Consider the following 13,595-nt stretch of genomic DNA (forward strand, 5'->3'; position numbering starts at 1 on the left):
ACCATCCATGATAGATAGAATATTTATTATTGCACACCACGGTACAGGATTGGATACAAATAAATAGTTACATGGTGCAAGAATGGACAGTATCATCGCTATTGGATCGATCTTTTACAGACAACATGTACCTTGTTCCATCCTGTACTTTTTTTATTTTCTCAATGTATAATTTAAAAACATATTACTCAAAATTTTTAGAAGAAATTTACTACAATCACGTGTGACTGTAAAACACACTTTTCTTATACGAACGATGTACGCCGGAAATATTTATTCAGTTGAAGAATAAAAATTATAAGGCAACTGGCATCAATTATTCTCATTCTTAGTTTTATTTTAAAAGTTATTAATTTATCATGTTACAATATTATTCATTTGCAGCCAGCAGTTTTATTAGCATCGGTTCCTTTTCCGATATCAATTATTATTTTATAAATAAGAGCTTTGAAAGTCAATATAAATGTACAATCTGGTTTGAATTTAACTTAACCCAATGTATTTTCAAGGTAATAATTTTAGTTCAAATAGTTTTAGCGTTTTAGGTAATAAATTAGATAAATACAATGTTTATTTTGAAATCTTAAATTTCAAACGCCAAATGGCCAGTAGCCATTTCAAAATTTAATTTATCTATCTAAAACCACAATAGGTAAATCTTGTTAAATGTGTTATTAACAAAGACTTTTAATCAGACTCTCAGCTTAACTGATCGGTTTTTGAGTATCTTAAAACTAATGTTACGATACTTAAACAGCGGGCAAGTAACGCTTTGTGGGCTTATAACAGTGTGGGTTAGTCATTAATAGGGTTTTTTAATATATCAATGGGGTTAGTATATGTGGCCTAAAAGCCGAAAATTTTCATGATTGATGTAGAATTCGGACTCTCAACACTGAGAGACCTATAAAAGAAGGATAAAAAATGGTAATTAATAAACCATCTAGTTGATGGACTCTATCAACCGTTGAGTAACGAAAATTTTTTTTTATTATTTTGTACCGATATCATCTGATTAGTTAATTGTCTAGCTATCACCGTTCATGAGAAATCCCGAGCTTGAGTAGAGTACTAAAAATATGAAACGATATGACGTCAAAGAAAAGTCGTCATTCTTATAACAATGCAGGAAAAATACCTTGTTTTCGTATTAATAATCACCCCCTACATATCGAATTCTGTCAAGTCGCGTCTACCGCTAAGAGACGATAACCATATGTGGCTTAGTATGAAATACGATATTTTCTATAAATAAACTACATCGCCTTAATGGGTTTTTGTTCGAGATTAACGTAAGTCAACTTTGTTTCGGTTATCTACTGCGTTTTAATTAATCCTGATTTATAAGACTTTATTTTGTAAAGAGTTTTTATTACATGGATTATTCTTTTAAAATATTGATGCATTACACAATTGTGTAAGCCGAGCACTATAAATAAAGAGATGCCGAAAAAGTGCTGTAAAATAAACCACAGTATTGAAAAGTAGATATTATTTAAATTATATTTATTGACCTAACAGATTAAATATTTTATTTTTCACGCAATTTTCATAGTAATTGAAGCTCTTTAATTTTATATTATCACTCAACGCTTTACGTTATTCTTGGAATTTATGCAGCATTAAACATTGTTTCATAATTTCCGATCAAAAAAATCGAAGCTTAATTCATATTAAATGCCGTTAAATTCACTGAGTCATTTAATATTGGCAGAAAAGTGTATCATTTATCAAGTTTCATTATGGCATTCATAATTATATGTTTTTCTTTATACTCTTTTGCGTCAGAAGATACGTGATATTATTCCGATTATTATTCATTTTTACTCAGCTGTAGGCGTTGGACGAATAAAATTCTTTACCTAATACACCCACACGGTAAATACACTCACATTTACCCCCATTTCACGGGCCATAAGTCACAATTATTATACAAAAAGTAATTAATATTTTAAACATGGCTCGTTCACACCAATACCAAATTCCCACAGCTTTTAAGCTTAACATAATGAAAACCAATGAACCTTGTATCCGGAGAATTTTTTGGATAACAGGGGCTTTAGTTCAAAATTTAAAAGCAGGACCGTTGCTAACGTGGAAGCGAGACGGACTTATACGCCGCGTATAGTGTTTTCTCGCTTCCATAATGGGCCACAGCTGCATTATTAGCTGATAGTAGGCAGTCAGAACCAACCTAAAGTCATAAAATATAATCTAGGAGTTTTATTATCGCACGTTATGTGTGGGCTTACAGATAAGGTAAACAGGACTCCAGATTTATTGAACATTGTAAATTAGTATTAAGTATAGGGCACTTTGATGGGTCGTTATTATTTATTATATTAGAATAGGCAATAGGATTTTATATGATGAGGCTTCCTTGTTACATTAAGATGCGGAATAGAGGCTGAGATAAAATGTGAGAGTGTAATTACAACATAAATAGTACTGAATTGTTCTTAGATATGCTTTTATTTTTATAAATGTGTGATCTTATCTAAAGCATGGTTTTCCGTGGAGTGTTTATTGTAATACTTTTTGCTGCATGGATAGCCAATTAGTCGAGGTTACCACGCCAAACTCACTGTGTACGGCTTGTCACGGGTTTGATCTCCGCGTAGGATAAATGTTTGTATGATTCCTGAATTAATGTCCTAAGTCTCGTTGTCTTAGTGACTCGAAAGGCTCTTGTGACTAAAGTTTACCTAAATTCCTTAGTACTTTATTCGTTATTTTAAAAGATTAATTTGTTTTTGCTTTTTCAAAAGTATTCACATTCACTCAGTCACATTAAATAAATGTCGATAAAAAATGGGAATAAAGAGTATTTAGTATTTACTCCAACGTTTTTACCGCATAATCGTAATTCGGTATTTCGCAAATAAAAAAAAAGAACTTAATAAAACCAAATCATTTTACAAAAATAAAAACACATTTCGGATTTTATTAGTAGGATTTATTTAGCATCTGTATTTTTTTTTACATTTCCAATGTTTTGCATGCATTTCCTATAGGTGTACAATCATGTAGACATAAAAGTAAGTACATAACTAGTAGCTTCACTATTGTGCAGTTTCTCAAAGGAATTGAAAAAGATTTCTCGCGAACGTTTTCTAGTACAATATACTAAAGGATTACATAACAAAGACTGACTTCAAGTGGAAACTTTTAAGTGTAAAATTTAAAGTGTCCGTGATACTTTGTTCAAATGAACTGTTCCAATTTTTATGTCTGGAATGTAATATCGTAAAATCTGCTAAACTGAGTCTTACATTCAGATGTTTCAATTCTCCGCTCCTTTATTTTAACTTGCAATACTTGTCTAGGTAGTTTTCTTTTTTATTATTGGCCTGTTTAACTTCTACAGCTTAATTTTCATTCAACGTTTTTAAGAGACCATGAAAATACACCTCGCACTTTAGGTTGAGCGAAAGTGAGTGTAAGACTTTTATAGACTAAAACACACATAGATTATTCTTACGCCGTTTGTGCCTTCCTAGCTGGCATCAGGCCTAAGGGACCCCTGAGCTTGCTGCCATTTCTCTAGGGTGTGCGAATAACAAGAATGCGCCGGCTGGCAAGGGCCTGTTTCTGGCCGTTCAGTGAGATATCCATCACTTAAATTCCCCTGGTCCGTGCCTTCAGAGGCCGGGATCATCACGACGTGGCTCCCGACGACTTTCAATTGGTATCTTTGTTTGCAACTTAGATTTTAAACAGTAAAAGTTTTGTCTGTATGAGTTTTTGTCGAAAATAATTTGAAAAGCTCTGTTTCAAATGTGCGCGTCTCTAAAATGTTTGTAACAGCAGAAGTGTGAGACTTAGCAACCTCATTATAAATGAAGGCTTGACTTTGGGCATGAGATCCAAAAAATATCCTTTTCCAAAGAGTAAATGCAGGCAAGCTTCGAGACAGAAACTATTGACCAAAAAAAGAAGAAAATTCCACTCAAACACTATCCTTATACAATCAACATAACTACACAATCATATAAAACAAATATATATTTGTTCGTACAACCCCTAATAGGATTACGTATCTCGTGAGCCACAAAAACCGAAAAATAAAAGTCATATTAATATGTTTGCTTCATAACAACGCTCGTTACGATCTCACCAAGTCGCTTGAACATCTCTTATGGGCCTCAAACATCGTTTGAAATTGTTATGTTGCTAATATAAACTCAATTAGTGTTATTACATATAAAATGATAGTATTATTGTGGACGTCTGACACTAATTGGGTGCGGTGAATAAAACATGAGGTTAATTGTCCTTTGTTAGTTTTGGATATTCTTATTTGCTAAAAAGGGTTTAGGTAATAATAGTGCGTGTGAATGAGTTCTTGAAACAGATCTTCTAATGGGGTTTTACAGCCGGCTGCAAAATTTGATAAACACAGAATTTACAAGAAGTATAGATTGGTAAACATTAAAAATCTTCTTAAAACCTGATAAATGTTAGTATAGTAATGGTCGCCGAAAATTTTACGTAGTTTGTGAACCTGACTCTGTCCATAAAGTTTCTTGTTCTCAAAAGTATGCGTCTTGCTACTATATCGGCAGCAGTCCTTATTTGACGGATCAAGTGATAAAAAAAAACTAATTGAAGGCTAGAATGATCTACACTTCAAAATTCTCAAAGATCTTTAATTAGAAAACATACTATACAGAGATCTTCTTTTGTTCCCGCATTAGTGAACAAAAAGTCATAGCAATTCTCTTTTGAGTGCATTAGAATATGCCCAAAAATAACCACCGAAGCAGCATTTGGTGGACTTGAAAGATTAAAATGAAGATTGATTTGGCGTTCCTTCTGTCCTCTGGGATGCTATTTTTCATTTTATATTTCTATACATTCATTATCTTGAAATAAATAGACCTGTCACCGTTTATAAGCCTCAAACGGTATTATGGTAGAACGACTTTGACATTTTTCTATTGGAAAATATTGTGATGCTTAATGGTATTGCCATAAAGTTTTGTGCAGTGTGTTTGTTCGACCTTTCAATTTTCCGCACGTTGTTCAAAATATGAAATTGTTTTGATGTTCGATGTCTTGTAAAAATGAAGAAATATATAAATATTATGTGAAGGATATAAAGATTTATGTCATTATTTACAGGTAAAGATAAATATTTTTACCTAACATCTTTTCCTACATTTCTTGCACTAAAATTAACGTTTTACCTAATGGTACCGCTAACGGCACTCTTCATTTGAGACTAAAATCTCTGGGATCAGACACTTAGCGTGTTAGCGGCTTTATATAAACAAAAACACTCTTTCGTGCATTAAAACTCAGCGACTGAAAAACATTAATTAAAGTCATATGCCTCGAATCATGTTGATAGAAAAGCAACTTTACCACAAAGGGTCAAAGTACATTTTCTCACAAACACGAAGGGCGGCTATACCCAACTTTTATACCAATAAAACCCTACGTAAGTTATCATTAACATTCTTAATGACTGTTTGCCATTATTAATTAAGTTTTAGTTATAACTTGTAATAACAAGGTTCTATCTTTAATTACTTAGTTCATATAATGATAATTGCGTACTAAAATTAATTTAAGTCTATCTTTATCGTTAATACTGAGCCTTATATTTGAGTCTAGACATTTACGTGTCTCAAGCTGGTGATTCAACTATTTAGATACTGTAGCCTTTAGTCCAAGTGAGTAAAAGTTTCAGAAACAATTATTACATCTGAAACTTCTCTTGGTAACGAGATAACTTTTATGTTAGCTTTTATTGCAATGTGTGTAAGGTTCAATTTAGTTCATTATGTGAGTTCAGGTTTGGGGTCCTTGTTGCATTTTTTATTGTTACTACCCATGCTTAGGTGACCGTACATGGTCCAGGGTCGTTAATGTTTATATTAGAATTATTCTTCATTCTATTTTACTATCATGGTCATATTTGAAATAATGCTTCTGTTTATAAAAGTTTAAATAAATTATAATGAATGCTCATGAGCTGTTCAGTTTCTGCGCAGAAGGACCTTCATGGTATCGTTCATTACTTTTCTATGACAGTTTGACATTTTAGTGCACCTAAGAAATTTAATGTTGTAATCAGTATAAATAGAATAAAACACATTGGGTAATGTAGAGTTTATTATTTTTTAACTGCAGCCTATTCGCATTCGTATTATTTACGATTCCTATGGGACCCGGGTTAACACATCCAGGGATCAAGCGCAAGACCCCTTTTTTACGAGCACCCCATGTCATGGGGTCGTATACTGCCATGATTGAAAATTTAATAATTAAGATGAAAATTATACGTACCGTATTTATAATTTAACTCGAGAATTATTTATTATAGGACCTAAAGAAGATATATAAGGAGCGAAGAGTTAAACCACTCAGACCACTGTGCTTTTGATTTAGGTAAAATTTATGGATACATAGAGATCTGTCAGGTGTCTTGTTCGTTTTACTCATACTAACATGTTGCAAAGGCATTTTCTAAACTGAAACATAATTACAACAATTATAGCCAGTAATTTTGTCGCAAAGAAGTGAGACGAACATTGATCAGGTTAAAAAAATGAGATTGGAATATTAGTTATTGTTTTTTTAATCTCTCACGCAGTATAAGAATGAATATTCGTGGTTCACACAAATGCTTGTGCAGCGCAAGAATCAAATTCTTAACATGTCGTGCACTTGGGAATTCATGAAGTCGTATTTCTAATCCATTTTTTTTTAATGTATCTGACAATTTATCCAAATTCATTTCGTTTATCTTCTCCACAGAACTTCTCCTGGGCACTTTAAGAACACATCAAAAGGCAGCCTGTGACGAAGAGATGGTGACGCTTATCTGTCCCCGAGGGACCACCATTAGCATTCAAGTGGCGCAGTATGGGGCCTCAGCTACCCAGGGATCCTGTGCCTCAGACCTGGCCGAGTACCAGCCTGTAGCTGTGGAAGTGGTTGGCGATACATCCTGTATATGGCCGAGCGCGTTACAGGTTTGATGAGTTTTATGATGAAGGCTTTTTTTTAGAAGGCATTGTGAATGAATTTTTAGGTACTTTGCAAAATCTATTTTGAGGTTCTAGTCAAGTAGTACTGGAGACTAGAATAAGCTAAAAAAAAATGGAAAATGAATTACCAAGTAGATACTTTTTTTATAAGCAGATTACGAAACAATTATTGCATTAAAAATGGCAGTTTTATTTTTGGTAGGTTAAAATTTTCACAGATGATGTATTTCTATTGGGGTTGTATAAAAAAAACACGGTTAATCAGCAATTGGTTCTTTCATAAATTTGACAAGGGTATTTTTTAATCGGATTTTCTTAGATCTGATTTGCACTTGACGTGAGTCAAAATCTTCCCTAAAAATGTTTTCTTTTTAAATCAGCTTCGATTCTGTCATAAATTGTGCTCAATGTTATCTAAGATAATAACGAAAATATTCGCTTGAGTTGCCCAGCAGAAAATACAGCACTAAAGAATAAAACCAGGGAAAGACAAGTCTGACGTCAATAAATCTATCTAGCGCCCCTCGCGACTTCTACCGGCAAAAGTAAATTACATCAAGTCTCACTGAGAAATGCTGTCACCATAATGTTTTAAACAACATGACCTCTGAAGTTAAATAAAAACTCTTCATGAATAAAACAAAGGACAAAAGCGAGAGGAAAAACAGAAAGAATCACGCGCTTATATTTTTTTTGCGTTTTAACGTTTAACAACGCGGTTTGGTTATTTAGTTTGATTACTTTTCTATTCTCTGATGGAATCTGTGGGTCTTTAAAATTTTCCTTGAAAGGAATTCGAACGGCAATTTTATTACGTATCCTTAAATATTATTTTCATTAAATTATGGTGCCACACAGCTTTGGTAAAGGCTTCTCTCAAATAAGTCCACTTTAAAAATCAAAAATAAATAATTCGTTGACATTAGTTTGTCATCTGGAAGCAACGGTCATAAATGATGAATATTCAGATAAACAGAAGCTTCATTCTAAGAATAAAAAGGGCTTTAAATTTCAGTAATTAGTGCTTTTACAATTACAATAATAATTTAACAAGAAATGTCTTTGAAATACAGTGAAATTCTAAAAAACGTACTTCACAGCCAAAAATTGTACGCCGGCAAGTCCAAAATTACAAAAAACAACTACTTTTCTGCTGTGCTTTTTACCGTAATGAAGTGTTAGCTTTCAAAAGACTTCGTTAAGTCTACAAGTCGTATAATTATAGTTTATGATATAATTATTTCTATGAACAACCCTCCCGTGCGAGAATAATGACGTAATATAATTATTTCACCTGACGAGAGCCGTGACGTGAACTTGCTTTGCTGCGGTTCATCTCAATGCTAGTTTAGTAGTGAACGTGTGAATTGTGACGTCAACTGTACTTATGTTAGATGGAACTTGCAGTGTTTAGGAGTTATTACATGCCTAGTTACATAATTGTAATATCTGTTGTGCGCTACAAGTTTTCGATGTTTCGTAAAATCGTCTCGTTTGAGTGTGTATATTTGTTACTTCTTTATCCTCAAATGGCTAGACTGATCTCAATGATATTTTTTTTTATGTTAAGCTTATTTTGCACGATTGCGTTAAAGGAGGGTGAAGAGGCGAGCAAAGCTAATACAATTGAAAATTGAAGTTAAAAGTCATCGATGAAGAGTCATAATTGACTGAACTTGGTCCCATAACGTCTTCTCCTATTAATGTCATTGAAAGTAGCAAGCCCAGTTTGTAGCTATTCGAAAGATATACTAGCTGCTTTTAAAAAATGCCACATAAATATTTATCCCACCCGTATTTCCAATTGAATAAGGTATTTAAAAAAACGAATTCAAATTCCAAAGCTAATACGTTCAAACATTCCGATTTTATAGCCGTCCAAATATCCATTATGTGAAATACCCCAGTGTTGTTTGTGACTGTTCCTTTTTCACCAATTTTTATTACTCATTCTGATATGTTTAGGCAATAAGTCGGCTTTACGAACAGCTGTCAATGCTGTCAACCCTTCTGATCCAACATTGTACGCGAGATTTCTCTTTTCATATTTTCACCAATATTTCTCTCTTGCGCCTTACAAAAATAAAGTTACGATTTCCCTTTTTATGAAAACAAATATTATGCTTCGCGATATTGTTTTCTTTTGATATTCTCAGATAAAAAAGGATTTGTTAAACGTATAATAACAGCCAGAATTATTCAGCTGTTTGGAGGAATATTTTTCTATGCAACAAATATATTTGAAAAGGGTTTTGGCTTTTTAAATCTGCGTAGTAATTTTGGTGTTGTATAACCTTATTATTATTTATCTACTGTTTGTTATGCAATCGCGCTTTTACCTGCCTGACTGTCAGTTATGACTACAGAATCATTGCCCTCTTTCAACGTAGTAGAATAAAAGTAGATTATGTGTTTATCCAGGTTGTCAGTTAAAATACATTTCAAACACGTACTTTGGCATTAGTCTGATAGTCGATTGTTTTATACTACAACGCTGAAATGGTATTATGGTTAGCACTTACCATTAGCCTTTAGTGTCTCAATCACTAAAAAAAAGCGTTAAAGAGAGTTTATTTTAGCAATAAAATAAATTTTCGAGAATCACAAACCTCGGAACTGAAGTTTAAAAATACTATCTTAATAATTTCCTATTCACCTGTTCTTGAATTCTCATCTTGAAAACAGTTTTAAACTTTCAAGTGAGTTCCTAACTTTGGGGCAACAAATTATGCTTTTAAGTAAATTTAGACAGAATAGGCATACTAACTAATTTGCGTAGTATTCCTTGTTACAGACCGTTGTGGAGGCCTGTCAGAAGAAAAGGCAGTGTAAATTCCATACGAGCCCGAAGGCCTTTGGCGTCGACCCCTGCCCGGGGTCCAGGAGATTCGTCGAAGTCGCCTACAAATGCCGTCCCTGTAAGTATATACGCTCAAACTCCATACCACCGAATTATTTAAAATACATCACATTACACCCGCCACCTCCGAACTACGCAAATTGAATAACATACGCAATGGAACGTAAAATAGAATTTGAATCATTTTTCATTACAGCATTCAACATGAATTTATTGATCTAACTACATTTTTATTTGTACCTTTGAAATCTTATTCGAAGTGCATTTTAAAAGGTTCTCTGATGACAAATTCCTTTTTGATAGAAATGTGGAGCGCGATTTGAATTCAATTCGATTTATTTCGAACTTGTTTCGTTACTTCCTTTGTGAGGGCATCAAATGCTATTTGTTTGGGAGTCTTAGCTCTTATTTACATCTTAACCAGTATTGAATAGGAATAAAATACAACTCCGTACTTAGTTCTCCTGTTTACTCATACTGTTGATTTTAAAACCCTTAACTTAAAAGTAAGATTTTTACAAGACGTCTAATATTTTGTTATTGTCAACAGATGAATTCCGTAGCAAAGTCGGTTGTGAGAATGATGTCTTGCATCTGAGCTGTAATCCCCACTCGAGGGTGGCGATATATTCAGCGCAGTACGGCAGAACGGAATACGACTCGATTCAGTGTCCGCAACCAAGAGGAATGAAGGAAGAAAGTAAGTTTTTTTTTTAAAACGACTCCCACGACTCAAACATTCAAGTCATATGTACAAAGACATCCAGACCCAGGACAAGCATTTTATTGATAAGTACATAAAATTAGAACACCTTCTAAAATATGTCATAAAACATACTGGCCACGGGGTATTGGATATGTAACAAAACAAGCAAGAGAGATACTTCGCTGTTTAAAATGCCATTTATATGAAAATTGAAAATAAGAGAAATGGCTCTTAAAAAATATTCTTATCATAAAACTTAAAGCCCTGGTCAGTTCTTAAGAGACAAATCAAATGCAATGATTGTCGAAAAAAAATTGTTTTTAATTAACCATCACAAACGTCACTAACCTTAATTAGAAAGCGCTCAATCACAGTGGTGACTAATAATAAATATATAATAATTGATTTGAAAGCAATACTAAAAATAATAAAAAAATGAAAACGAAATGTTGTTCTTAAATTATGAATCTTTAGAACAAAACACATCTTTGTTATAAATATTCAAAAATCGCCTTTAGTTATATGTGTACATGACTAAACATTCATGTATAAGTATAATGTGTGTAAATTAGGCCTGGCCTTACTCTACTTCAGACTAAAACCTTTTGAATTGATTAGGTTTAGATCTCAGTAGGCAATTCAACATAAATAAATCGAGTTTTCGTTACTAGCAAATGATGTTATCTATATTTCATTCTCAAATATTATAATAAAAGTTCTATTCACAATTTCGAAGCTGTAAATACTATTGTAGTTTAATAAATTACCGAAATAAAATATAGAGGATCGCTAAGCTGGTTAGGCATGATCCAATTATCTCCACGCTTCAGGCCACAAAGAGTTTCAAATATTACATTTATATAGTTCTCAGTTCTCAGAAATTCATGGAAAATATATTATTTAGATTACTTTTTACATCTTATACTACGAAGTTTATCGACGCTCAGTCGTTGTACTAACTCTTTTCGTTTTACGCAAAAAAAAAATTAAAGACTTTATCCTTGCGTCGCGGGTAGTTTCACATACATTAAAATTACATGCGCAAAGTCACAAAGATTCAGTACAAGCATTTGTTGATCACACAAATTTTAATGCTTGTCCAATACGTGGATTGAATCCGCGACACGTCGCGTTCGATTTTGGCTTGGTGAGCTCAGCTATCAGTCATTTCTTATGCTCTTTTAAAGCAACCGAAGGATAAAATTTTCTGTTTCTGTCAACCGATCTAATCAGTACAAAATATAAACATTCATCAAACTAGCTTCAATCACTAATATCTCACAAACCTACACGATAAAACAAGATGGAGTAAAAAAAAAAAATCGTAGGTATAACCTCAAACACGTCATCTCAATGTCCTCATCCTTATTAACATTTCTTTTGCTCCAAACATCTTTAAACTCACTTTTTCAATCCATTATCGTTTTGTCCTCTTTGTCATCCAACTCCATTCACCTGAAAAACTCATCAGGTTGTTTTTAATCTGTTTTGTTTCTTCTTTCCGCCATTTTTGTTGTTTTCGTTTCATTTTTAGGTGTCTCAAATGATAGATGAAGTGTGTTATTTGATGCTGACGGCTCGTTAAAAGACTTGCGCTGCTGCCAATTTATAATGGAAGAGGAGAATTACAATGTTTTTTTTATTGCTTGTTTATGTTTGAGACAATTGATATTATACGACTGAGAACAATTTATATGATACTAGCGGTCGCCCGCGAATCCCTCCGCGGGGATTAACGGAACAAAAACTAATTACTTCTAATCCCTTCAAAAACATAATGTGCAAAGTTTCATGACAATCGGTTAAGTTTTAAAACTTCGTTCCCGTTTATAATATTATTAGGGATGTGTTTTGAGTCGAAATAGATGTTTTATGTTCAAAATAAAATAATTGTAAATTGATCATAGGTGCTTTAATTTTTTTACACACGATATACGTACTATAATTAATTAATTGTATCTATAAAGTGTAATGGGCAGTCAGTGACTTAGTCCCTAAGACCGAGATCAACCAAAAGAACACAACTTGCCGATTACGTAAGATCACCGACACGTTGATATAAACCTAGAATTCCAAATCCACAGATCACCCAATTTCCCTTTAAATCTATAAGACTCGAGCAAAATTTTCCAAGTCTTAATATAGGTCTTGATCGTAAATGTTTATGTAAATTGGGGACAACTCCAAATGTCTGAGTCCAATTATTTTAATCGGGGTATTTTATTGACCCGATTGGCGCGCCAACTAAGTGCTCCGGCTGCAGAGGACAAATATTTGTGTAACCCAAAGCTATTAGTGCTGATTCTTGGTATTGCGGTAGAGGGTTATGTATGCGGTAATAGATTAAATTCACACCTTTAATGGGTCATTATACAGGGTGTATCGGAAATAGAGTCTGCCTATAAAATTTACGAATTATTCCTCGAAGTAGGTTGAATAGTTTGAGTAGAATTGTTGATTGGGGATTATGAATTATGTGGTGATAGCGTTGTTTTTTTTAAAATAATGTGATTGCGATTTTTTTGTAGATACATAAGTTTAGAAATATACATATGTGAACATGATCACGACTTATATAATACTGGCTTATTTTGTACTGCTATTAAATTTTACTTGTAAATTTAATTACTGGTGGCAGCGGAGATCTATTTTTTTATCCGAAGATATTTTGAAGAATAGGTGGAAACAAAATAAATTGAGGACTGAGGGATCGAATTTCATTTTTAGTGTTACATTTTATTTTTATATCGACTACAGATATAAATCTTCTGTTAACATTATAACTGTCTAGCTTTCACGGTTCAAGATATTGACTGTTGGATGTAGAGGACATCATGATGTAGTAATAAGTTCAGTAACATTGTTCCACTTCGGAATCCAAAAAAAATCTCTATTTTGAATCATTATTCATCCATCAACCATCTTTCCTGACATGCTTTTATTTATCATTATGTACCACATAACACTAACAATATCAATAAATCAGTACCAAACCCGTCCAACCAGAACAAATAAGTACTAAAAGCACGAG

At 33.1% G+C, this 13,595-nt stretch overlaps 1 protein-coding gene across 1 annotated transcript in view; it reads left to right on the forward strand.

The window, feature by feature from the left end:
- The window catches only part of LOC113492061, a 74,482-nt gene that overhangs the window by 37,525 nt on the left and 23,362 nt on the right, over positions 1-13,595 (forward strand). Inside the window, exons 3-5 of the mRNA XM_026869346.1 lie at positions 6,766-6,983; positions 9,778-9,916; positions 10,409-10,558. Coding sequence (XP_026725147.1) covers positions 6,766-6,983; positions 9,778-9,916; positions 10,409-10,558 — 507 coding nt within the window. The remainder of the gene's footprint in view (positions 1-6,765; positions 6,984-9,777; positions 9,917-10,408; positions 10,559-13,595) is intronic.

The sequence above is a fragment of the Trichoplusia ni genome, chromosome 3 (genome assembly GCF_003590095.1).
Source record: "Trichoplusia ni isolate ovarian cell line Hi5 chromosome 3, tn1, whole genome shotgun sequence".
Taxonomy (NCBI): Eukaryota; Metazoa; Arthropoda; class Insecta; order Lepidoptera; family Noctuidae; genus Trichoplusia; species Trichoplusia ni.